This window comes from Rhineura floridana, chromosome 3, assembly GCF_030035675.1.
Source record: "Rhineura floridana isolate rRhiFlo1 chromosome 3, rRhiFlo1.hap2, whole genome shotgun sequence".
Classification (NCBI taxonomy): domain Eukaryota; kingdom Metazoa; phylum Chordata; class Lepidosauria; order Squamata; family Rhineuridae; genus Rhineura; species Rhineura floridana.
The window spans coordinates 37,075,218-37,102,863 of NC_084482.1; the positions used below are offsets into that span (position 1 = coordinate 37,075,218).

Genomic DNA, 27,646 nt, shown 5'->3' on the forward strand with positions numbered 1-27,646 from the left:
TTTTAAGTGTATGTTTCATGGTTTTAATGTTACGAATAGTTTAATTCTATTTTAATTGTATATTTTTGTATGTTTTTTACCTATGTGTGTTTTTTATTTGTAAGCCGCCCTGAGTTCCAGTTTTGGAAAAAGGGCGTGGTAAAAATAAAGAGTAATAATAATAATAATATGTTTCAGAAAGTCCAATTTAATAAATTCTGCTTTAAATGCAAATGGAATTAAATTTCTCTCCCATCCCTATTTTAGATGTTACATCATTTATCACATGCTAATACTGAGTGTCTGTTGTTTCTGGAAGTTTTTTCTAACAGCCGCAACGCTGGGAGAGCCGTACGGTGCAGTGTTTGCCGTACTGCACAGGGACAGTGTTTGCTTATGTATTAAAGACATTTTAGGGCTGCTTGTCTTGAAACAGTGATCATTTCAAAGCTGTTTCACTCACGCTGAAACAAGTTGTTTCGGTTCATCGATTTTTCACTATGAATAAATAAGAATGTCTTGCAACCCCCCCCCCCAGTTGCTTTATTAGAAGGCAGGCACAAAAGTTTTAAAGGCATCTCATGCCTTTTGAAATCAGTGGGGCTTACTTCTGAGTAGAGATGTAGAGGATTGTACTAAAAGGGGGGGAACCATTTCACAAACCTTTTCCTTCTCAAATTACTATGTCACTTTCATGAATTTTTCATTAAATCGCTGTTTCTCACCAGTTCTCTTTTGTATCCCGCATTTCCTAAGTCCAGAGTGCATGTAACGTAAGAAACAGAACATCATGCCTGCCGTTTATACCAGGTATGGGGAACTTTTAGCCCTCTAGGAGTTGCTAAACTACAGCTCCCATCATCCCTGGCCATTGACCATGCTAGCTAGGGCTGTTGGGAGTGATAGTCTAGCAACATCTGGCAGGCCAATGATTGCCCACACCTAATTTACACTATACATTTTTGCTTTGCTGTAGGAAACAAGGGATAGTACAGTACAGGAGAGGCAAGCACTATTGCAACATAAAGTGTAATATGACCTTCCAGTTTGCAAAGTGGAAGAACATCACCTCTGAGGGATCCAGAAGCAGCTTGTCTATATGAGATACCCATGAAAAGCCTAATTAAATGATGTGCCATTGTTACAGATGGGCAAACAGACAGAAGTGTGTATATCCAGAATTCTTTTGAGTGAAAAAATAAAGAAGCTCAGATCGAGAAACAGCAGGGTCCAGGATGAGGAGTATTGGAAGATATTTCTCCCTCCATGCATGTATAGGGGACATCACATAAAGAGTCATACTTGTGTCTTGTTCTGAAATACTAATGTTCACATAAAAAAACCAATCTGTGCTTTTTATTAGCAGTGTGTTTTTGTATCGCCACTCAATAATATTCCCACGGCACTTTACAAAAAGAGCATCATAATTAAGAAGTAAATACCAAAAACAATGCACAATCCATAATTAGCTAAAAAGCCACAAAATCAAAAAAGCAGCATTAAAATGCATCTATAAAATTGGAGAAAGTGAATAGCCATTGAAGGGAGAGCAAGGTAGGTGCCAGGTGACCCTTTCCACCACTGGAGCACCACCACCAAAAAGCCATCTCTCTGGTAGACACCTGCCTTACCTTGGATGCTAGAGGCACCCACAGGAGGCCCTCCACCCAAGATCTTAACACACACACAGGTACATATGGGGGAAAGGTGGCTCTTCAATGTAGAGCATTAGTTCAGAGATGACCTGTCCCAAAATGCAGCTTATACCAACAGTTGGTGATATATTCTGATACAAACCACCCACATCAGGAACCAGCTGGTGAAGACATAGTCTGAATAGGACAGAGAAGCCAACCTATGTTAAAGAGTAAGTAAGATGTATTAAGGGATCCTTACTATGTATGTTGGGAATTCTTCCTTCACCCCCACTTCAGCCACATCAAAACAATGCTAATATTAGCATTTACATTAGTCTGCATTTCCTGAATTGGTACTGAGATGAAATAAGGAAAAGTAGGAATTAGACTTTATCCCCCCCCCAATAATTCCTTTGCTTGACTTGCAGTGTGTGTCCCAGGAGGCGGGGGGGGGGAGTCCACCCCTTGCCCTTCCCTCTTCTAGGCAAGTGGGACTACATCCAAGAAAATTCTAACACACTGAATTTATTGCAGAAGATACTGCTGTGAGAGACAGACAGGGTTAAGTCCACCTTCCATGATATACAGAACCAAGAGAAGCGGTATAAATACCTTGCCACCTCCTACTCCCTTTCTTCACGCACAAACACAAAAAGACAAACACTCAAGGTCTTGTCTCTGGCTGGTTTGCTGTAAGGCGCCCTCATAAAAACTAAGATAAACAGTTTATCAGGAGATGAATGCACAAATGCAGCTTCCAAGACAAAAGTCTCCACCTTTTGAGGGGAAATGGACTCTAAGATAGTACAGGATTTTTAAAACAGGGATGATGGAGAGAGGGGGGAGGATCAGTGACAGAGCAACTTAAAGGAGCCATCCTATTTCTTTTCACTAGCTCACATATATGAATACATTTGTGTGTGGTGGGGATGACCTGTGTGTGTGTGTGTGTGTGTGTGTGTTCTTGCTGAACTGTATTCTGAGGTCTGAAAAGAAAGATATTGGGCCTCAGACTGTATTCTGTGTTTTACATACTTGTGAAATGCTTAACTTCATGACAGATGGGGACAAAAGGGGATCTCTTGCTGCTCCCCATCTGGGCTGATGGGGCCCTCAGTATCAAGAAGAGGTGACATGTTGGGCCCCACCACTGTGTTGTCCCCAGGTGCAGGACTTAATTCACTCATTTATAGGGGAGAAAGTGAAGGGATGGGGATAACTTTTATTTATAAATTGGATGGGATATTGGGGAACAGACTTTTCAGAGAGAGAGGCAGTGGTGGGAACTAGCTGTTATAGACAAAACAGATAACTGTGCAGAGCTGAATGTAGCCATGAAATCAGGTCCCAGACCCAAAGACAGATCCTTTGCCTGTACTCCCTTCTTTTACTGATCAACAGGCTGCACAAATCAAGGTGGGGACCCTTAAAGCGCTTTGTGGTGCCTTGGTGATCTGGACATTTTTTAAAAAAAAATGTTGCATACATGTGTCTGCTAAAAAGCAAATGTAATATCTCCAAGCTTACTATATAAGGAATAACACCAGGCTGGAGTGATTGGGGAAGGGAGAGAAAACAGAGAGCAGAGGTAATCCTCCACTGTGACTGATTACAGATCAAGCTTGTAATCAGATGGAATGATACTAAAAAACTCAAAAACAAAATTTAAAGGTGTCTAGCACAAAACCCCCAAGATCTATTTGTTTGCTATGTGGCAGGCTTCTTACCCAGGGGCACCTTTCTCATGCTTGCAATTTTCAGATCAATTGTCCATTAAGCACTTGTGTGTGTGAAATGATTCCTTTTTGACCCATCCCAAATGGTAACAGCTGCCTTGTAGAAATACCACCGCAACTATCCTTCTGAAATTTGGCTGGATTGATGCCCTCAGAAGGGGTGCAAACTTCATCCATGTCTGTCCCATAATTAAAAAGTTATATACATTTCATATTCTTTTAAAAAAGTAAACTTTAAATATGCCCAACACAAGGGTCCCTGGATATATCTGCCTGTAGTTTGGCAGGCTTTATCTACTCTGGAGGGGCTACTACACCTGCAAATTTCATCCACTTCTGTCAAAAGGAAAAGTTATAGCCATATTTTGATTTCCCAATAGCAGATGGTGAGGAGAGAGATGAAGCAAGCTGAGATGGACTCCAAACCGAATCAGGCAGCCTAGAAAGCACCTTGGACAGAGGCAGGCTGTTTTCCAAAGCTTCTAATTAGCGTCCAGACTGAATCTTGTGTTTAGTGCGCACCCCTACCTGCAATATCTCGGGGGTGGTTTCAGCGGCATGCACATGCAGACACACAAACTGCAGCCCTGGCTGTCATGTTCAGAGATGTGGAAAATTTTTATAATTTATATAATATAAGACCCTGTTGCAGGGCATAAAATAGGCTCAGGCTCCATACTAGCATGCCATCAGTATACTACTATAAGGCCCCAGTGTGGTGGGGGCCCATGTTTAAAACACAGTGGCTGCAAGTATCATTGATGAGTGTCCCAAAAATCATGATAGCACTAAGAGCTGGCCTTATCATGATGCAATGTATAAAACAGTAGCATAAGGCAGCAGATTCCAGAAGGGGGTCCATTTTCCTACCTCCAATGTCTGTGCTATTTATAAACCAAGCAAACAAGCAAAGGAGCTCCAGGCCAAAGTGAGAGTGGCATGAGTGCTGTAATTTTGACTTTTTATTTCTAGTATTAAAATGTCCAGTGTTTGGGCTAATATAAAAATAGTGGGATATTCTGGAAGCTTGTTCATTTTGCACACATGAACAATCTCCCTGCACCATGTCTGGACTGTTGACCCATAAAATATGAACCAAAGCTCTGAATCAAGACCAGCCTTCATTAAGCTGGTGCCCTCTAGAAGCATTGGAAGACAACTCTCATCAACCCTAGCCAGCACAAGCTACCATCCAAAACGTCTGGAGGGCACCAAGTTAGCAAAGACCAATCTAGACTGCTGATCTAGCAATTTCCCACCCTTGTATAGCATACATAGAATAATGGTTAAAGCAGCTTGTAGTCTGTGCATTTTCTGGAGCCTGGTTTTGAAATTTCACAGCTAATGCTCCTTGGAAGCAACTTGTGTCTGTGGTTCAAGAGTTTCCTTCATTGTTGTTAATTTTGTTTGTGTCAGTACATCGGTTCTCTTGGGATTTATGCAACTCTGCACTGCAGGTTTCCTGCCAACTCCATCCATTTATGTCTACATTCTAAGGTACAATTCCCTTGCTAAAATTACTCTGTAACTTCCAGAGGAGGACAGTCCCTGTTGCTTACACACCAGTGTCAGCAAACTTCTCTCTCTCACCCTTTGTGGCAGAAACTCCTTTAACAGTTTGTAGCAGATATTCCTTAAACACAACCAGCCCTGAAATATAATAATAATAATAACAATAATATTAACAATATTAATATTATTAATATTAATGTTATCCCACCTTTCCCCCAAAACTGGGACTCAGGTGGTTTGCAAAAACACAGATAAAAACATACAAAAATTTAATGTAATTAAACTATCTGTAGAATGAAAACCATTTAAAACATATCCATTAAAAATCCAAAGAGAAAGATATGTAGAACAGTACACTATTAAAAGCATTTGCAGTTTGCTTCCAAAAGCCTGTTGGAAAAGGAAAGTTTTCATTTGCTGGTGGAAGAACAGCAAGGAGGGAGTCAGTCTAATGGGAGTTCCAGAGCCTTGGGGCAGCCACCGAGAAGACCCTCTCCCATGTTCCCACCAGACATGTCTGTAAGGGTGGCGGGACTGAGAGAAAGGCCTACCCCAAAGATCTTTGAGCTTGAACAGGCTCATATGGGAAGATACAGTCCTTCAGAGGAAAGAGTGCCCCACAGATTCTCAACTCACCCCAGGCTTCCTCATGGCCCATTCCCATGGCAACTGCCTGGGCCTACTACCACTAGCCAGGGAGGGTGTGCCATGGATACAGATAAATCCTGGCAGTTGCTGTGACAATGGGACATTGGAAACAGGCCAGGAGGAGGCCTGGCAGAGAGGTATTTTGAGAGGTAGTAGGGATTCAGTCCTGCAGGATGCTCCTTTACATGTGCCTTCCCTATGGGGAAAGAACTTTCAAAGGAGTGCTCTGCACCCAACAGGATTTAACCCTCCTGCTCTTGGTTTTAAAAACCCTAATTAAACATTAGCCCTGCCCTGAATTGATTTGGAGCCAGATTCTGGGCAGGGAGCATGGTCCCTGGGTCAGGCTGGGTTATGTCAGGTGGGGAAAGCTGTGGACAGCCCTATTCATTACTATATGCATTTTAATGCATGCTTCCACTAATGGAGGGATAGCCAATGTGAGGCCTCTCCAATGTTTTGGGCTATAACTCCCATCACCCTGAGACAGCATGGCCAATGGCCTGTGATGATGGGGGTTGTAGTCCAGCAACATCTCCTGGGCACCACATTGGTATCCCTGCCCTAATATATGCATTCGAGTATACATCTTTTGGTTGGAGAACTGTATCACAAAATTCACAGAAGCGCGAATTTCAAAGGACAGCTGCATTTCAGTTCATCTGTTGTTTTGGGAAGTGTGAGTTAAATAGGTTCATATTAAAATGTTAGCCAAAGCAGATTTCTCCCCCGTCCGTGCTTAGCTGTATATGTTACTTTATGAGCATTTGCAAGCTTCTTTCAACACTATCTTCCTGAAGCCAACTCTGGCTTCATTTCTGGGCAGAACTTCTCTTTTTTTTTTGACAGACATAAAATGAAGATGAAGGGTAGTCTATAAGCTTTATTGTCTAATTTATTTGTTGTTTTTCTCAGAGCAAAGGCAGGCATGGAATCAGGGCCAAACAAAATGCAATGCTACATTAAATGCATATGTGCATTTCATGTGTCTTGTTTTTGCTTTAAAAAGGGGGGTTGCGTCCACAGCATGAAAGAATATGGAGCTCAACCCTTTCCCCCTGAACCATACTCCTGATGGCACCAAATGAAGCCTCCCTTTTGGGGAAATAGCCATTTTGGAGAGGGTGATTTCCATGAGGGGCACAGAGTTAGACACTCAGTGTTAGCACAGAGGTCCTGGTCCTGATGCTCACCTGTCTTGTTATTTTTAAAGTAACAGCAAGGCATACATTTAATGTACAGTTTGGCCTTCTGTGAATCCCTTGAGCTGTGATAGGAGTGTCCACCAAGCAGCATTTTTAAAGATAGGCAACCATCTTTGTTTCTCTGGAACTTACCAACCAGTCTCCTTGGGAGTAAATCTAAGGGTAACTCTTATTAAATTCTCTTCTTGTTACACATATGGTGACAGAACGATCCTTTGGCATTTGTGTGTGTTATCAAGACCATGGCAGGCAAAGAATGACTAATGATGGCAAGATTTTCTTTCACCCCAAAACAAAACTAGATTAAATTGATGGAGTTAGCTGTTAAGGGATACATATGGAGTGCGAAGACATCATTTTATCATCCCTTTTTTAAAAAGGTTTAAATAAAAAAAAAAGGTAAAAACAGACATGGGAGAAAAAACCACCATACAAAGGGCCACAGCAAGCATCAATTGTCAGCTAAAGGAAAAGGCACAGCTTAATACAGAGCCAATTGTGTCATCTCATAACAGGGATATTATTAACAGTATAAAATCAAGAGGAGGAGAAATCACTGGCACAGCCATCTCATTGTGTCTTCCCAAAGAATCCTGTGTGATGTAGCGGAGCTGCAAGGATTGGGGTTTGCACTGTCATTTAAATAAGTAATAAAATGATACCAAGCCATATAAAACTTATTATTTCTATCATTCCCCTTGCCTGGCACATGATGCATGGATTTTTAAAGTGATAACAATATATCATGTTTCATTTAGGTGAGATGGGTATTGGAGGCACTGTTTTACAGTGGTTCCGATCCTATCTCCAGGGTCATTTTCAGAAAATAGCATTGGGTGATTGTCTTTTGGCCCCCTGGCACTTGTACTGTGAGATGCCACAGGGTACCATCTTGTCCCCCATGCTGTTTAACATCTATATGAAGCCCTTGGGAGCAGTCATCAGGAGATTTGGGGTGAGGTGTCAGCAGTACACTGATGATACCCAGCTCTATTTCTCTGTAACCTCTGAATCGGGAGAGGTTGTGCAAGCCCTGGGCTGGTGCCTGGACTCTGTGGTGGGTTGGTTGAGGGCCAATAAAATGGCTGTCATTCTTAGCAAGAGACATGCTGTGAGTTAGTGGTTTCCAAGTTCAGATAATTGGTCAGCTGCCTGCTTTGGATGGGGTCATACTCCCTCTGAAAGAGCAGGTCCATAGTCTGGGGGTGCTCCTGGATCCATCTTTGTCACTACAGGCCCAGGTGACCTCCATGGCTATGAGTGCGTTTCACCAGCTTCAGATGGTAAGACAGCTGCAGCCGTTTCTGGACAGGGATAGCTTGACCACTGTTGTCCATGCACTGGTAACCTCCAGGTTGGATTACTGTAATGCACTCTATGTGGGGCTACCCTTGAGGTTGGTCCGAAAGCTGCAGCTTGTGCAAAATGCGGCGGCAAGACTGATAACTGGAGCAGGTTATCACCAACATGTCACTCCGTTGCTGAAAGAATTGCACTGGCTACCTATTAGCTACCAGGCTAAGTGCAAGGTTCTAGTTTTGGTGTACAAAGACCTATACAGTTTGGGACCAGGATACCCGAAAGACCGTCTTACCTCTTATATACCCAGTCGATCACTGCACTCTGCAGGTGAGGGCCTCCTGCAGATACCATCTATCAGGAGGCCTGTTCCACACAACATAGGAAACAGACATTTAGCGTAGTGGCACAAACCTTTTGGAATTCCCTCCCCTTAAATATTAGACAGGCACCATCTCTGTTATTTTTTCGGCATCTACTGGAGACCTTCCTCTTTCAACAAGCCTTTTAAGCAGAGACCTTATCCCAGTCTGCATCTGTGTTGGAATTGCTTTTTAATATATTTTTAAACCTTCTTTTTTTAATGTTTTTAAAGCTATTTTAAACATGTTTTTAAATATGTTTTGTTTTACTGTTTTTAATGGTTGTTGTGTTGTAATATATTTGAAAGTCTGTTTTTATGATGTTTTAAAGTGTTTTTGGTCCTTTTGTTTGCCACCCTGGGCTCCTACTGGGAGGAAGGGCGGGATATGAATTAAATAAATAAATAATTTATACCTGACTTATACCAAATGTGAGGAACCTGTGATCCTTGAGATGTTGTTGGGCATGGCCAATGGCCAGGGATTATAGGAGTTGTAGTCCAACAACAGCTGGAGGGCTACAGGGTCCTTACCCCTGATTTATACATTCATTTTTCTGAACATTCATTTCCAATTTATTTTAGCTTTTAAAAAAGAAGAAGTATATTATTTTCTCCAAATAAAAGAGAGGGTGATTTTGAAAATGTTGAGTAATATTTTATTGTTTATTGAGCCAATAAATTTTCACTGAGATTCTATTTAGCACACCATTGCTCCCTGTTCTATGTAGAATTGAGAACTTGGACCTTGAAATGAAGGAGGCAAAGGGCTGTTTAAAATATTTTATCCTTCTAGCTCCCCACCCCTCCAGCCCCAAAGCAATTTTCAACTCCAAAAGGAAGTGAGTGGAAATATTAACCAGGCATTCTTGATAACTTTAGCAGTTGAAATAATATCTGATATACATGAACAAGCATACCTAGATACTTAGGTTTATTGATATGAGTGAGTGTGTATGCAATGGATCCTTGACCCAAAACATGTTTTGTCCATATCAATTGCAACTTGCATACTTGTAAATAATTCATTACAAACGGAATTGGCTGATTTTTAAAAAGAGAACTGGATAAAGTTCCCATATTTCACAGAGCCACAGAAATATTAACCAAGAGGTGGTCGTCACTATGATCATATTGGCCAATTCTTTTGATATAATCCAGGACTCTGAATTTTCACCTAGAACTCCTTGGATCAAACCCAGAACATCTGGATGAGTCAAAGAGTTATTTTTTTAAAAAGAAACACATCTGTTCTTAATTTTTTTCCAGACTGGAGAACTCATCATGGCCCTAGGTAGGTTGGTTAATTCTTGAAAATATAATTATAGTGCAAGGGAGGTGAGCAAGAGATTACAAGGAATATTGCAAAATTAGAGCTCTTTTTCCAAAACAAAAACATGTTCATGGACTGAGCTACTCCTGATCAAGAGCTTAATGAGAATGGTGTAAAGTACTCTGACATGGTCTAGTAAAACACTTAAGGCCATGATGTACTTCTGTGGAGAGCACTATTATTGACTTCAGTGATTTTCAGAGCTGAGAAGAGGACGTTTGAAAGAAAAATCTATCAAGTAAGGCCCCATTTAAGCAAAATACTTAAGCTCTGATTTATTTCAAGAGATGCTTGAAATTAACCATGCATGCAAGACAGTGGTGGGTCTGTTGTTAAACTTTAATAGAAGTCTAGTACTGTGCCCCATGTATTCTATTGCCTGAATTAAGAGTGCATGTTGCATACAAAGTGCACCCACATTTCTTATATATTTTCTAGTGAAATGATTGGAAATGTCTCAGAGGTAGTGGAAACAGTCATTTGATCACACATTTGACCAAATGCCTGAAGCTGAAATGCAGTCACATTCTCCCTAGCATGAGGTGGAACAGTGACCCACCACGCCAAAAGGAACCTATCAGCCATGGGGGAGGGCACACCAAGAGATTCAAAAAGCCTCCAGTGTTCCAGCCTTTCTGAAACTGCAAAAATGGGGAAGGGGTCCTATTGCTGGGTAGACTGTACTCAACTTGGTGGGTTGCTAGTTGTGCGGGACTTAGAGGGGGATACAGAGAATTGTTTATTATGGGGTAATTTACCATGGTGTGGATGTACCTACCTAGAAGGTCAGTTATCTGGACCCATTCACATTTACTACTAGCAATGCAGAAGTTACTTCCCATGGGGAATTCACTTAGGTAGTCTTAGAAAAGCCACCAAATCTCAGCTTGCCTGTAATGGAATGATTATACTGTCCTGCACTACAGGGTGACTGTGCAGATTACTGGAATGCAGTCTATACGTTCAGGAAAAGTGCATGGTACAGTCCTCCCAGGGACTGCACCATTTCCAAAGGTACAAGGCAGCCTTCCTAATATTTTTTTTAAACTCCCTGTACATAAGAAATAAGGCTACTCTAGGACCTATCAACCCAACATGCTTATTTTCTACATAGAAAGTATTTTCACAATAGAACAAGCACTCCATCATGCAATCTCCCAATGACATTCCGTTGAGGGAAAATTCAACAGCCTATCTGTGGTTTCACCATGAGAAGATATGATATAAGAAGATATGTGCTGGAACATTGTGGGAACAGTGGTGCTACTAGAGCCAGACTATGGGTCACCAGAAGGCTCTGCGCAGCCCAGAAGAACATCTGAGCATCCTGATGTTTAGAGAGGGGATGGTTGGCGGCTGCCAATTGCCTTAAATTTATATGGTGGCAGAGGGACTGTAAGCACTTTGAACCTTGTGCATGATCAGGAACCCTGATCGTGGGGAGAGCTGTAACCTGCCTTCAGAAGAAGGGGCTTGAACCACTCATGGCAGCAGACACTCTTGCACACCGTTCCCTCCGCTTCCTAAAAGCGCTTTGGTGATGCAATGCACTATGATGTCACATTGCTCTGGTGCTCCTCTGGGAAGCACAGAAAGCAGACCTGCTAGGAAAGTGCAAAAGAAGACCCCTGCTGAATCAGGCCAATGGCCCATCTAGACCAGCAGCAACCGGTTCTCACAGCAGCCGGCCAGATGCCTACGGGAGCCCCCAGAGCAGGACCCCAGGGCAAGCCCACTCTCCCCTCTTGAAAGGTTTCCAGCAAGCGGAGAGAGGGAGGGAGCAGGCACAGAGGGGCATGCACTGCTGCCCAAACGCTTCTTGGGGGGGAGGCAACTGAACCCTCAGGCTCCTCATAAATGTAAGGCAAGTGTCAGGCAGCCCCTGCCCAGCAGGCGGGTAGGAAGTGAGGAAAGGACCCTGCTCCTTTTCTAACCTTTCTGAAAAGACTGTTTAGAGATTGTCGGGTCTGCTGGAGCCTGGAGGCAGCATTCTGACAACCGAGAAAGGATAGGAGGAGGACAGGGTCCCTTCCCCACTGCGTGGCAAGAAAGGAGAGGGGGGAATAAGTCCCTTGTTCTTTCTGATGAGCGAAAGGTTCTCCCCTCCCTTCTTACCAGGACAGTAACTGGGGAAGAGAGTGGCAGGGGGTGCAGAAGGCATCTGGTCTGGGGCAGGGGGAGCCCTGAAACCTGGCAGAGCCCCTGACTGGTAGCTTATCAGAGGCTAGTGTGGTTTTTCCGTTTCAGTTTTGGGGGTTGTCGATGCGCACAGATGCCTGCTATTCTAGTCTGGCAAGAATATAAGAGGAGCCTGCTGGATCAGGCCACCGGCCCATCTAGTGCAGCATCCTGTTCTCACATTGCCAACCAGATGCCCACGGGAAGGCTGCAAGCAGTACCTGAGTGCAAGACCATTCTCCCCTCCTGTGGTTTCCAGCAACTGGGATTCGGAAGCATGCTGCCCCCAACCATGAGGGTAGAATTTATCTACCAGGGTATCCATCTGACAGGTAGGGATAGCTGAATCTGTCAATTATGGTTTCTTTCAGTTTCTCATTTTTCCACCTTTAAGTTCAGTTTGCCCCATTTCATAAGAAGCCCTGCTGGATCAGGCCAACGGCCCATCTAGTGCAGCATCCTGTTCTCACATTGGCCAACCAGATGCCCACGGGAAGCCCACATACAGGAAGATATCACAGCACCTTTGGTGCTGAGGTTTCCTGCACTGGCCTGCCATAATGAAGCAATTGTGCCACATTGGAGCAGGAAGCCTCTGGCACTGCAGAAACGTCCAGTACCTGCCACAGTCCATTAAGTCTGAAGGCGGAACAGATCTTCAGAATCCCAAACAGCTTTGAGTACGGGACTTGAAATCTCACAGGAAGATACCCAGTTGACAATCCTGGACAGAGCTTGGAAAAGTTACTTTTTTTGAACTACAACTCCCATCAGCCCAATCCAGTGGCCATACTGGCTGGGGCTGATGGGAGTTGTAGTTCAAAAAAAGTAACTTTTCCAGGCTCTGATCCTGGAATTGCCAGGCCTTTTATGGAACAGAACTGGAGGCTTCCACCCCATCTATTGTTCCACATGCCCTTTCTGAATGTGTCAAGTGCTTTGACCTTCAAACATATTCTTTATTTACAATAAACTACCAGAGGAAATAATGTAAATGCCGGGAGGGGAAACTTGTGGCCCTCCAGATGTTGCTGGACTCCAATTCCCATCACCCCCAGCCACTGTTGCCAATGATCAGGGACGATGGGAGTTGTAGTCCAACGATGTCTGGAGGGCCACAGACTCCTTATCCCTGATGTAAAGGAACCAGGGGCACTGCTAGGTATTTAGAGAACTCAGGGCATAGGCCCATGACTCATAATTTGCATGCAATGCCTCTGGGCAAGTTAAAACGGCAGGTGGTTGGGTCTCACTGGCACTACATTTTGACTGTCCAGTCATCCTGCAAGCAAAGTTTTTTTTAAAGTTTTGAAAAGGAGGGAAGAGGTAGGAGGTATGGGGCCTGTCACAAAAGACCCAAGGGTTGGGGCCCCTGTGCCATCCCCTAACAACACCCTTGCATGCAATACTGCCTCCCCTATCCCTCTCTGGAAAGCAGGCTCTTTGAGATGGTGCTGGCTTCTAGAGCAGCTGGTGTCCTCCAAAATATCACTGCCTAACTCAAGGGTAACCAATGTGGTGCCCTCCAGATGTTACTGAACTACAACTCCCATCATCCATAGCCAAAAGCCAGGGATGGCTTGGTAGGCCTAGCTGATATAGGAAGCAGGTATCATAGTTCAAACTCTTTGTCCAGCCAGAGAAAGAGGGAAAACAAATTCCTCCTACCCTCTAAAGAATAAGGAGGGCAGAGATGAGGACTTCTCACGTGTTTGCTTTTCTCCAAAGAGTTAAGGAATCTCTGTCAAGTACTATCCCATTTTATATGCACCTGTTGTTCCGAGAAAGATTTTGGATAGCAACCTTCCCAATGCCATTCATGTGAGATTTGTAGCTGAACAAGGATTTGAGTCTGGGCTTGCCCTCATCCAAATCCAATGGTGCACTCCCCCCCCTGAGACTCGTTTGTTTCTTTTTATGGTACCATCAGCGTGCATGGCACTTTACAGAATACAAAAGGACATGACCCTGCCCCAATGAGCTTACAATCTAAACTTTGACACGGGAAACTATAGAGGAACATGAAAGAAGTGGAGGCAGGGGGAAATGAGGAGCGATAGGTGGTTGTTTCAAGCACTCTTAAATGGTTTTGCGGAGGCGTGAGTCTGCGTGCACCATCCACGCCCTCCACTTCCAACCTTCCTATGTTGAGGAGGAAGATCTGAAGGAGACTGTAAGCACTTAGAACCTTCTGCATGATTGGGAACCCTGATCATGGGGAGGGTTGTAACTGCATCCAGCTGAACACACTGAGTACTCACAATCCCACTCCAGGCCTTCCTATTCAATGTGGAAATTATTACCACAAATTATGCAGTCGTGTTTCCCACATTAGGGGAAATCGCAGGGGTCAGCACACCCGGAGAGCAATAGATGAGCCTCACCCTGGGAAAACCACCTTCATGATCATGGTATCTCCCCTTTAATGTGGACAGGATGGGGGTAGAAGGGATGAGGCCGGCATGCACTCCCATGCAACTTTTATGAGCATCTGTACAGGGCTTCAATTTCAGATGCTTAGGCTTAGCTATAGACTCAGTTACAGTAGGGCACCCATTGACAAGCTGCTGGTGCTCCAGGTGACGTTAGACTCCAAGTGCCATCAGCCCTACCCAGCACAGCCAAAGGATGGGGATGACAGAAGCTGAACACCAATAACATCTGGAAGGCTACAGGTTGTCCAGCTCTGCTGTAGGGTATGGAAACTATGGGTTGTGTCCAATGCTAGTCCTATTGAAATCAATTGCCTATTGAAGTCAATGGGTCTAAGCCGTGTCCATTAATTTCAATGGGTCTGCTCTGAGTAAGACTAGCATTGGATTAGGAAGCAAGAAATTCAATTCGGATCACATTTCAAACTGAACCTGTCAAATTTGCACTTTCCAAAACAATATGAGAATTGAAACACAGCCACCCTTCAAAATTTGCACTTATTCGAGTTTTGCGATGCAGTTGACCAACCGAACAATGTTTATTAAAATGCACGTTATTTTATTTATTTATTATTTGATTTATATCCCCCCCTTCCTCCCAGCAGGAGCCCAGGGCGGCAAACAGAAGCACTGAAAACACTTTAAAACATCATAAAAACAGACATTAAAATACATTAAAACAAAACAACTTTAAGAACATTTTTAAAGCTTTGAAGACATTTTTTTAAAAAAGGTTAAAAAACATATTGTTAAAATATGGTTTAAAAGCATATTAAAAACCAATTCCAACACAAAAGCAGACTGGGAAAAGGTCTCAACTTAAAAGGCTTATTGAAACATGTTAGGGGGAAGTGTGCATACAAATAAATAAATAAATATACAAGTGAAAATAACATGCAGCAATGCATTATATGATGAGCAATGCCTTGCAAAAATATGTACATTAGTCAAAACTACCTACAAAAATGGATCGATTAGGAGAAATTTGCACTAAATTTTCTTTAAAAAATTGCAAATTGTGGCAGAAATTTGGAGAACTGAATTTAAGATTAGAAAAATGAGAAAGTAGGAGAACTGAAATTGACTGATCTTTCCATTCCCTACATGGGAAAAAAGCTGCAATCCAATACATGTCTACTCAGAGGTAAGCTCCATTGAGTTCAATGGGACTTACTCCCAGGTAAATGTGTATTGGACTGCAGCCTAAGCCAAAGACTTCATAGGAAAGCAAGAGAGGGGTTAACATCACACGTGCGTTCTGAGAGGCAACTTGAGGCATGCAAGGCAGCACAAGGGAGAAAGGGGTGGAGCATTGGCCTTCAGAGGGTGGGCAGTGGCTGAGCTGGAGGAGCAAAGGGAGGGGAGGTATAAAAGCAGAGAAACAAGGGCAGAAGAGGCCGTGAAGGGTTTTGAAGGGAAGGCGCTTGCACTTGGATCCAGGAGTGGCCGCAAAGGCAGTTCAGGGGCTCAAGGAGGGGTCTCAAGGGGATCAGACTGAGGAGAGTGGAACATGATTACACTACATGGGTGGGAAAACCTGTGACCCCTGCAGATGTTGTTGGACTCCAACTCCTATCAGCCAGCATGGCCAATAGGCGCAGGAATGATGGGAATTGCCACAGGTCTCCCGCCCCGCCCATATCATATTGGCTATAGTCGACCATCACTTCCAGAAAAGGGAGGGCCAGTAAAACAATGGATGGATGGAACCGCCCAAGGAAATGAAGAGCTCTTCATCCTTGCAAGTCTTTGAGGCCCGAGTCTACAGTCCGGGGTCTGCTGGGATGCTTTTATGCAAGGAGATTCTATATTTCTAGGATTTCACAGTTGCCCTTTCAAGAAAAAGAGGAGGCAGAAAACTTGGGGCGGGGAGGGCACAAAGCAAAGCAGGGTGGACGCGCTTCCTCCAGACCTCTCGATCGTGCTTGTGCAACAACCCCGTTTCTTGTCCACGCCTGGCATACTTCAAAAACTTACCCGAGGGAGGACGAGAGCCCTGCTCCTCAAACTACCCCCAGCAGAGGGCGCTCTCCTCCAGCTTGGCTGAGCATTAGCCGGCAATTTCACGCTTTGGGAAAGGAGGCGTCTGCAGAGAACTTCTTAGGCTGGGAGCCAACAAGAGCGCTTATGAATTACATCACGGGCTCATGTGTGTAGCCGCGCAAATAAATGCAGCAGCGACCAGGTACCCGGGCAATAAGAAAAAAAGCGAGAGGAAGGGAAAGAGTTGAGAGGAAGGGAGGGAGGAGGGAAGCGAAAGGAGCGAGCGTGGAGAACCCAGCCGGGAGAGACACACATGGAGCGACGGGGCGCCTTGCAAGGTTGCAGAACCCTCCTGCCTCTGGGACTGAACTCCTGCTCGGGGGGCATGCTCTAAAAGCTGCCACCCACCCGGCCGAATTTCCAAAGCCCTCTCGTAACTTAGCAGAGGCAGGGGTGAAGAAGAAGAAGGGGGAGGAATGGCCAACCTCGTGGAAAGCAGGGCTGGAATCCACTAAGACAAGCCCTCGTTTGCTGGCTGCAGGGAGGCAAAGGGGGAGGAAAAAAACAAGCGAACCTCTCTCCCCCCCCCATCCTCTTAAGCCACGCTCGAGCCGCGGCGCGTTTGCAGCGGAGCGCAGACACACAGACGCTCGCCCCTTGGCCTCGCTTGGTGTGGATGGCTCGACGTTGACGGGGCAGAGGCTGAAGGAACCGCTCACGGCAGGACTTTGCTATAGCGGAGGGATCGCACAACCCTCTCCTCTCCACCCCCCTCCCCGTTCTTCTCGTCGTTTTTTTTTTTTTTTTTTTTGAAACGGAGAGAGGTGCCTGAAGAGAGCTAGTCGGTGGTTTCCATAGCGATGGAGCAGAAAGGGCAGGAAATTTAAAGGCGCTGGATCCTCGCGAAGCAGACAAACTGGTGCCAACGTGCGCGGCGGCGGCGGCTTTTGCAGGCTTGCAAAGAGAAACGGGAGCTGGAGGAGAAGTTTGCAGAAGCTTCGGTTGAGTGACACGGACACCCACAAAACCCGGAGCCAGAGGAACAATTGCGCTGAGCCAAAGGAGACTTCAGATCTCCGCCCGAGGGTTTGGTTTGGGTTTTGTGGTGGGTTTTTTTTCCCGTATACTCATCCGAGGCTTTTGCGCGCAGTGAGGCAGCGAATTGCACCGGGGGACTTAGAGTGGCGCATCTCGAAGGCGATCCCTTTTCCCAGCGACGCCTGGCTTGGATACCCCACCATCATTTCCCTCCCTTCCATCCCAGAGGTGCCCAGCTTCCCCCATGCGTTTTCTCGGCCTGGCTCCGCGGTGAACCCTCTTCCCCGCTCCCCTCCCCGCGATTTCTCGCTCTCTCCCTCCGAGGATGGATCATTCCCAGTGGGTTGTGACTATTTACGCGTCGGTGGTTCTCCTGGGGATCCGGCTGGAGCAAGGCGCTTGCCAGCACTATCTCCACATCCGCCCGGCCCCTAGCGACAATTTGCCCCTGGTGGATCTAATCGAGCACCCGGATCCTGTCTTTGACCCCAAGGAGAAGGACTTGAACGACACGCTGCTGCGGACCCTCCTGGGCACCCATTTCGACCCGAACTTCATGGCGGTCTCTTTGCCCGAGGATCGCCTGGGCGGGGACGACCTGGCCGAGCTGGACCTGCTGCTGCGGCAGAGGCCGTCCGGGGCGATGCCCAGCGAAATCAAAAGCCTGGAGTTTTACGATGGGGGCCTCCCGGCGAGCAAGAAGCACCGGCTGAGCAAGAAGCTGCGCCGGAAGCTGCAGCTCTGGCTGTGGTCTCAGGCCTTCTGCCCGGTGCTCTACGCGTGGAACGACCTCGGCGGCCGCTTTTGGCCGCGGTACGTGAAAGCGGGCAGCTGCTTCAGCAAGAGGTCTTGCTCCGTCCCGGAAGGCATGGTTTGCAAGCCGGCCAAGTCAGTGCATCTGACCATCTTGCGGTGGAGGTGCCAGCGTCGCGGTGGTCAGCGCTGCGCGTGGATCCCCATCCAGTACCCCATCATTTCCGAGTGTAAATGCTCCTGCTAGGGACGGGAGGAGAGAGGGGGGCGAGGGAGCCATGCGCTGCGCTTCAGTACCCTCGCGCCGCAAAGGAGCGTCTCCCCCCTCTCCTCTCCGTCGGGCTCTTCCTCACCCACCCCTTTCCAAAAATAAAGCGGACTCCGGTGGACTTTGATACGCTCAAAATTACGGACAACGTCGGCCTCCTGGTTCAGCACGTTGCGCTGCACTGTTAACGTGTGGGAGGCTGTAGCTTTGGTATGCCTGCGAGTGCGCGTGCGCGTGTTGCGAGGTGACAGAAGTGCGCGTCTGTGCGGATGGCTAATAGAGACCCCCATTTGAAACCTCCTGTTCCAGAGATCAGTGTCACAACGTGGAATCGCCCTTCTCTACTGTATTTGAAAGAGTACTCGCCTCGATCGCCGTGTTAAGGTTATCTTTTTTTCCCCACCCACCCCCTTTAATTTATATTCCAGAAAGAAGCATTCGGGGAATTTCAAAACACACGCCCCCCCAAAAGTTTTTTTTTTTTTTAAGAAACGTGAACTTTTGGTAAGAAAAAAAAACATTATAGATATATATATATAAATATATAAAAAGTATTTTCCATTCTTCGGAAAATGTATGAGTGCGTTGTGTGTGGATTTTTTTTATGGACTTCCAGGTACTGTTATAATAAAAGCTTAGGACACATGTTACTGTATATAGTGAATTTTTGTTGTTGGAATGTCTTTAACCCTCTGTAAATGGAAGAGAGTCTGCTATTTATTCTTTATATTCATTCTCTTGTAGTTAAAAGTTCAGTTCAGAATTAAAATCAACCACTAAAACACCTGCCCTGTGGATTCTCTGTGGTGGGGGGGCTCAAGGTCAGATTGTGTTGCTGGTGAGGCCTTGAAGTGATCTTGCTGTTTGTTTTATTATATATAAAACCCTGCCTTTTTCTCCCAGGAGCTCAGGGTGGCATATATGCTTCTCTACCTCCGCACTTCACTCTCACAACAACCCTGTGAGGTAGGCTAGGCAGACAGAAGGTGACTGGCCTGAGGCCACCCTAGGAGGTTCGTGGCTGACTGGAGAGTTGAACCCGGCCTTACTCTAATCTCTACACCACACTGGCTGTCTTTAATCACCTTCCTCTCATGTTGCCAACGAACCCTGAGGAGCAAAACCATACTTCTTCCTTGCTCTTCCGGCCACTTTCTTATCCGTGTTTCCTCGGAAGTAAGCCCCACCGAGTTCCATGTGAGTGACTCCCAAGTTAGCATGCACAAAACGGGAGCGCAGCTCATATTGGAAGAGGGAATATCTAACTCCCCTCCTTCTGTTTTTTTAGAGAGAGTTTTAAAACGGCGGAGAATGGACGGGACCGGTAGATGTTTTTTGCTTTGTGATGCCGCTTACTTCTGCTCCCCCTCCCCTCCCGGCTTTGGCTGTCACCCATCCTGGAAGGCACAAGGCAGAGACGCCTTAGGCGAGGCGGGCGGGGAGGGGAGCTCAGCGGTTACCGCTTTGACATCTCATTTACAAGGAGCCACGTGTCTCTGACACCTACCGTTGTGGTCGAGCCCTGCTGAAACCTGACCCTCGACGACGCGTTCCTTAGTGCTCGCTGGAGACAGTCGCCTATCCTAGGCAGAAGCGAGCCAGCGCCCCTCTCTGCCTATCCGCCCCCTTTTAGCTTAACCCTTTGGCTTCCGAAAAAGCGAGAAGGCTCGTTCCGCACAATTTCCAGTACACTCCCCCCACACACACGCTCTCAGTCTTGCTGGCTGCGTCCCTTTGCCTTTTTGCATTGAAGTTGGCCCGAAGTTGAGATATTTTTCCCCCTGTCCCTCTCCAACCCGACCACCACTTTCCGGAGTGTGAATCCCTAAGGTGATGGACACCATCCCTCCACCACCACCCCTTGCAAACGGTTCTGGTCAAAGGTGTATGCAGAGGAGGGCAAGGAGGAAGCTTGTCCCCCCTTCTAAATGTAACAGTGGCTGGAATTAGTTGCCAATCTCCTGTAGTAATCCCCCCCCCCATATTTCTGCAGACGCTCTTGGCTCTGGTTTTAGTGCAACAGCAACTACCCTTTAAGAGAAGACTACAGTTGCAATTTTAGGGAAGGCAGGCAGTTTCAGATTGGAAGACGTTGAACTCAAGATCAACTAAATCCGGATTAGTCAGACCCACGCACTCTTCTCTTTTTGCCTCGCCTGTACAATAAATGTGGTTAAAAGGGTGGAGGTATGCAGCTTTCTTATTTTACAATGCTGTTTATGCGGTTGTAATTACAGAACCAGGCAAGGGGGGTAGTATAAGACTAGAGAACCTGTGCGTCCCCCCACCACCACGCGACTCCCATAATCCGTGACCATTATCCATGCTGGCTGGCTGGGGCTGATGAGAGTCAGAGTCCGGAAACATCGGAAGGCTCACAGCTTTCTCATCCCTGTTGAAACCATGTGAGAGCTATTGGGGTAAAGAATCATAGGAACAGAACAGATTGTCGCATGCATGCATACACACATAGGCACGCCTGTACTGCACCTTTGGCTTTCAGCAGCAGTCACCTTTGTTTTCTGGCCGGCTGCTTCTCAAGAACAGCGTTACAGAAATTCAACAGGGGCCAATCAACCCCCCCCCGCCACCGCCGCGTTATACTGTACATAGCCTTTCTAGCCCTGCATCCGCACATTGCATCGGTAATCCTTACTACAACCCTGGAACCCCACCTCGCAGATGGAGGACTGTGGTGGGCAAACCATCGAGTCAGTTCATGGTAAAGCAATCCACGATTTTTAAAGGAAGACCCCGTGGGACTTCCTCGTTCACACCTCTGCGGAGTTGCGCCTATCGAACTGTTCTGCTCATTGTGTTGAACCTCCTCCAAGCTTGTGCCCTCCAGGTATTTTGAACTACAACTCCCATCAGCCCCAGGCAGCGCTGCAGTTATGGTCCAAGACATCGGGAGGACACCAGTTTGGCGAAGGCCGTGTTAAAGGTACAGGAGTTCTGCTAGAAAAGGGAAGGGTATCCCTACACACACAGGGAAGCGTTAACCACCCGGGGTCCTCTTGGCCTGCGATTTGCTCCTAGGTTATTTCACGTGGATTTCACCCAAGGAGGGATCGCGAAGCGAATTCCCTCTTCTGCTTCTCTTTCATACCCATAACACATCAGCATTTTTAATGCGGATCTTGGCTCATATGTGAACCAGGTCTTGATCGTCCCCCCCCCCCCCGCAAAGTGACTACTGGCACGTCTCCGGTGCCCGTTTGTTTGGTAAGTGTTCCGACTGAGGCTGCGACCCTACACAGACGTGCATGCATACCCGTAAGGCCTATTTATGCTCAGTGGGCTTTGCTGTCGGGTAAGTGTCTGTAGGATTGCAGACTTGATTGGAAGCAAATTGCACAGAACAAAGCGGGTCTTACTTCTGAGTAAACATACATAGGCTCGCAGCCTTGGTCCAGTATTAGTTTTCGGACATCCGGATCCTCAACCCAGTTCAACCTAAGGCGGTGAATACAAATTGTCTAGGCTTCGTTCTCTCCAACGCAGATTTACTTACACCACCAAGTTTACTTTGCTTGGAATGGCACTGACTCCTAACAGAGCCCTCGTCAGGATTTTTAGCACTTTTCCTCAAAGAAAATCTTGCCACTTCTTTCAAGGGGACTTGCTTCAAAGTGAATGAACTGAGAACTTGCACTGTGGACCAGCTTAAAATAGTTTAAAATAGAGCTTAAGTGGGTTGTGGTTATGGGCCTGGGTGACCTCAGGTAGATTTCACACCTTTCCAGACCTCAGACGTTACCAGGAGCAATTAATGCCTTATCAGTCCACTTCCTATAACCCATTAACCTAACTTAATAACTACATACCTCATGCCTCTAATATGCTGGTACATGTCAACAAGTCATTTCCTTATAAAAAGGCACTGGGCTCAGTGCTCTCTGGAAGCTACACCCTCTGACCTTGGAGTATGGCATATTCCAGAGGTGGAGCAGGCTGTAGACACTGGGAGGAAGGAATTTATTTATTTATTATTTGATTTATATCCCACCCTTCCTCCTAGCAGGAGACCAGGGCGACAAACAAAAGCACTAAAAACACTTTAAAACATCATTTTAAAAATACTTTAAAATACATTATAACAAAACTAAAACATTTTTGAAAAGCTTTCAAGACATCTTTTTTTAAAAAAAGTTTAAAAACATACTGGGTTTTTAAAAAAAAAAAAAAGTTTAAAAACATATTAAAAAGCAATTCCAACACAAAAAATTGTTTTTGCTACACATGTTCCAGGCCTGACTAGTGGCTTTACAACTAGGATTCCTTCTAGTGCACTCTGCCTTTTAATTAGGATCAATAGAACTCTTCATCCCACACAGGTCCAGATTTCTATTCCTCTCTCTCCCATACACACACTCATTGCTGGTGATGGAGGTATGAGGTGGTTCCATGGACGCGTAACTGAGCCAACACAGATTAATTGTCAAGGAACGAACTTTCATATGTCTATTCCATCACAGTGCCTTCCGGTGGTGGTGGTGGGGACAGTTCATACATTCAGCTTCAACTCATCAGAAGTTGTAGATGTAAAGGTCTTTTCTCCCAGGTTCCAGATCTCTTGTCCCTTCCCTTTGCTTATAGGGGTGGTGAACACACTACAAAGCACAGTACAGGGAATCTCCCAGCCAGTCGCCATCTTTCATTTGCCTAGAGGTAAATTATGCTCTTGACAACAAGAGTCAAAGTTTAGGGTCCGTCCCCCTGCTCCAAAACATAAAGTAAATTTGCAGCTTTACATATGAATTAGCATATGCACATTTTATGAAAATTTATACTGTGGGCCTGTGCCCTAAATCTTTTAAGTGCCTGGCAGTGCCCTCAGCCGCATGATCAAGAGATTCAGTGATGTACATGCTCTCACCTGAACTGGCCTATACTAAGTGAAGGACTGGGGGGTTCCCCCATGCCATTCTGAGGCTTCCCATAAGCTCATTTCAAAACAAAACCTTACAAAACTTATAGTTCTGAACTCAGAAACACTTGCTTAACAACCCTGTCAATTTTCATGGCAATACACAAAACAGTCAGAGAGAATCGAGAGTTCAAAGTCTAAAAAGAGAGAAAAAAACTCAGAGCCCTTTTGGACTTTTTTCTGCGAGTTCTCATAATCTGTTGAAATTCATTAAAAATCAGCCATGTTCACAGAGTACCTGTAATCCTAATACTGACCTTGCCCCATACTCTAACCTTCATCTACTGCAGTTTAGAAGTTAAAAAAATGCCTGGTTGATTTTTAATTAATTTAAGAAATTTTGGCTGGAAGCCCATTATAACGCAGGGCATGCTCAGTAAGGACCAACTGTCAGTGTTCTAAAAGCCTCACAGCTGCTGGGCTTGGCTAATAAGAGGGTCACACCCACACCAGACTTGATTTCACTTGAGACAGTCATGGCTTCCCTCAAAGAATCCTGGGAAGTGTCGTTTGTGAAGGGTGCTGAGAGGAGACTCCTATTCCCCTGAGAGAATGGTTAACAGTCAGCCACTCTGATTGAAGGTCTGTGAGAGAAACAGGGCATCTCCTAGCAACTCTCAGCACCCTTCACTAACTATGCTTCCCAGGATTCTTTGAGAGAAGCCATGATTGGCTTTGAGCCATGGCTTTGAGAGAAGCCACGATAATTTTTTTTAAATTGTTTTTAAAAGATGTGTTTTTAAATTTGTATATTTGTTTTTAATGTTTTTAGTTATTGTAAACCGCCCAGAGAGCTTCGGCTATGGGGTGGTATATAAATACACTAAATAAATAGATAAATAAATAATGATTGTCCAAAGTGTAATAGAGGCCTGGTGTGGATGTGGCCAGGGACAGCTTTGTTTTAAATTTGGGTGGGAGGTAGAGTTGCCAGGTTCAGGGCCTGAGACTGATCCTGTATCTTTAGGAGAAGAGAAAGTCAGCCAAGTGCAGGTGTTCTTGCAACATTGTAATGGGAAAAACCACAAGGTAGAATTCTCCCTTCCCCCTACCCAACTGTGAAAGATACAGAAGACGTCTTGGTTGGCAGGCCCAGCCTGGTCAGTTTTACCTATCCTAATCATGATTGCATAGGAGTATATCCGATTCAACTCAATAATCATACAAATGATCAGACCTGCCTTTTCCCTCCTTCCCATTTCCTCTTCCTTTCTCCTCCCCTCTTCCATCTTCCGCCTTCCCTGCCCACTCCAGCCCTCCCCCCAAGTCAGTTTTACCTATCCTAAGCATGATTGCATAGGAGTAAATCCGACTGAACTCAATAAACATACAAACAACCACATCTGTCCTTCTTTTCCCCTCCCCCTCCTGCCTGCTCCCATCCCAGTCTTCCCCTCTGCCTTTCCACCCCTCCCTCCTCCCTTCCCCATCCCCTGTGGTCAGTTTCACCTATCCTAAGCATGATTGCCTGATGTGTGTGTGTAAATCCCACTTAACTCAATAAGCATGCAAATGATCAATCCATTCTCAGCAAACTTGCACAGAATCACATTTCTTACCTCCCGGATTAAAAAGCAGGGAAATTCACTAATAGGCAAAAAACTTGCGGTTTAAGAATGTACCTATAGCCCACAGATATTTCTACCAAACTTTAAAAAGCAGGGAAGTTGGGCAGCTATAGTGAATGCACCAGGGGAGCAGGACACCTGAACTCCTCTCTGAGATATTGTACTGCGCTACAAAGTTGTCAAAATGCAAACACAATTTGGGTTGGTCTTTCACAGTCCAATCCACTTGCTGTGTAGCTTGGAAGAATTTGTTAACATGTGCCTCTGAGCATATGGTGAGTGGTGGCAACACCGGTAATCAGCCCAAATAATAGAAAGAAGATATGTCCTGTGCTGATCTCGTTTTAGCCAGGAGGAAGCAACATTATTAAGACAGTTGATATAGTTCAGATGGTCACTTTAAATATGTCTGATTTACTTTGCAATTTTAGTGAAGTTTTCTATAGGAAATCATTTTCTTTTGCTTTTGTTTCTATGAATATGTGAAGTACAGCAACACTTTGCAAAATTTATACTAAAAAAACTCCAAACATAATTGTGGAATAATGGCACTGACTTCTGCAATATAGTCCCTAGTGGACCTCAGAAGTGTCTCAATTTGCACAAGATAAAACAGTGGGAGGTGAAATATATTCTAGCAGAATTCTAGGTGTGCTCTATGTTTTTAATTGATCGTGAACACCTTGCCTTAAATAAAGTGGTTTAAACATAGCAGGCTGAAAACATGCATCCTCTTTTTCCCAACAACTAGACTCATTGCTAAAGTAGCAGTATATTGTAATCAATCTGATTTTACATTAAACTGCAGTTTCAGGTCCAACTGTTAATGCACCCAAAATAGAAATAGACCATAACCTCCAGTTTGAAACAAAAAAGGCTTCACCATCATATGACATTGACCAATAAAAAGGATTTGAAATTAATAAAAATAAATTTGACACAGATTTCTAGGATGAATAATGAGGGAAATAAAATTTTCTAGTTTAGATTCTCTGTAGAAACATTAGTAACACAGGAAAGAAGCAAAGTAAGAAGAACACCAACAAACATACAAAAATATAATTCTCCATCTTTGGAGATGGCAGGTGTTGCCACCACTCACCATATGCTCAGAGGCACATGTTACCAAATTCTTCCAAGCTACACAGCAAGTGGATTGGATTGTGAAAGACCAACCCAAATGGTGTTTGCATTTTGACAAATTTGTAGGGCAGTCCAATATCTCAGAGAGGAGGTCAGGTCTCCTGCTCCCCTGGTGCATTCACTATAGCTTCCCAATTTCCTTGCTTTTTAAAGTTTGGTAGAAATATCTGTGGGCTATAGGTACATTCTTAAACCGCAAGGTTTTTTGCCTATTAGTGAATATACATATCTACTCAAAGTAAGCCTCATGGAGTTCAATGGGACTTACAGGTAAATGTGTATAGGAGTGGAGTCTTATAAATAAACATGGCCATACATCTCATGTGGCTATTGTATTCTGAAAATTTCTTAACAAACATTAAATAATTCGCACCTCAAAAAAGGGACGCTCTTTCCATGTACATTTTCAGGCAGGGCAGAAAAAAGCTGGGTGGGAAGGTATTGTCATTTTCTGTATTTATCTTGGATTCTAAGATATATATTTTTTAAAAAGGGTCTGATGAAATCTATTATGTTGATTATTTTAAGTATATGAGTCATTCCTGGCTGAGAGTCCAGCCCTGCTAGCTTTCTGATCCTGGCAGCATTTTCTCCCTCCTTTCCCTTATTTAATGCACTTTCCCTTCCAATCAGGTGAGGGAGAGGGAGGAGGGGGTCCAGGTACCTTATTGCTGTGAGTATTCATTAACTCAGGGAAGAGGAACAAGGGGGACTATTACTCATATAGAGGGCACCCTGCCCCCAAGACTATCTAAGGGTTCATTGTAAAAGGATTAAAAGTTAAAGGCCTTCATCTTATGATTCTTTCATTTAATCTTAGTGGCGCCTGAAAGACATGCTGGATGGATGATCACATTTAGGATATTCTTCATGTGGGATACCTTTGGACTTCAGGCAGGGGCAATGAAGTGCAGTTTTAGTTTCCTGAAGTGGGGTGGGATTTCTTATAATTTTATTGATTTTCTTAGGAGGGGAACATGCTTACATAGAGGAAAGAGACTGTATGGCAGTAACCAACAATAAAAAGCCCATAATGCTAAATATGAAAACTAGGAGGGTTTCATGCAACTGAGTTCTATTCAGAGTAGGCCCATTGAAATTAGTCATGTCTATAAACTTTAATGGGTCTACTCTGAGTAGGACTAACCTTGAATACCATTCACTGTAATCCTCTAACCTCACTCCTTAAAAGACTAACAAGTATACAAATAATTGCCAATGAATTGCCAAAATAAACATCTTCATCCTTCTACTCTCCAGTAATGTGAATGTGTGAATGTGTCGCATGGAGAGACTGATGGGAGGGGCCTGAACAAGACTAACAACAGGACAAGAAGGGCTTAATGAATACTGGAGAAACCCCTTTAAGCAGCGATGGGGAAGCTGGTGCACTGCAGATGTTGTTGGACTCCAGCTCCCATCAGCCCCAGCCAGCACAGCCAATGGTTGGAGATGATGGGAGTTGTAGCCCAGCAATATCTGCATGGCACCAGGTTCCTTGCCCCTGCTATAAGGCACACAGGAAAACTTTGGTTTAAAAATAAACCACAACCTCCTCCCCAAAGGCCCCAGACCTCCCAGAGATTGAATGCTGCTGGTGTAGAAGCACTGCCATCACCCTGTTGTGGAACGTTGGAAGTAAA

At 45.0% G+C, this 27,646-nt stretch overlaps 1 protein-coding gene and 1 pseudogene across 1 annotated transcript; one reads left to right on the forward strand and one right to left on the reverse strand.

Annotated features, from left to right (window-relative positions):
• Positions 1-14,180: 14,180 nt before the first annotated feature.
• LOC133382623 (U1 spliceosomal RNA) lies at positions 14,181-14,323 on the reverse strand (annotated as a pseudogene).
• Positions 14,324-15,719: 1,396 nt separating this feature from the next.
• On the forward strand, positions 15,720-19,461 carry NOG (noggin). The gene has a single exon (XM_061615321.1). It carries the CDS (start codon positions 17,667-17,669, stop codon positions 18,339-18,341), a length of 675 nt encoding a protein of 224 aa, XP_061471305.1. The 5' UTR covers positions 15,720-17,666; the 3' UTR covers positions 18,342-19,461.
• Positions 19,462-27,646: the final 8,185 nt, after the last annotated feature.

Coding starts and splice junctions, on each gene's coding strand:
- NOG (XM_061615321.1), top strand. CDS start 17,667: ATGGATCATTCCCAGTGGGTTGTGACTATTTACGCGTCGGTGGTTCTC.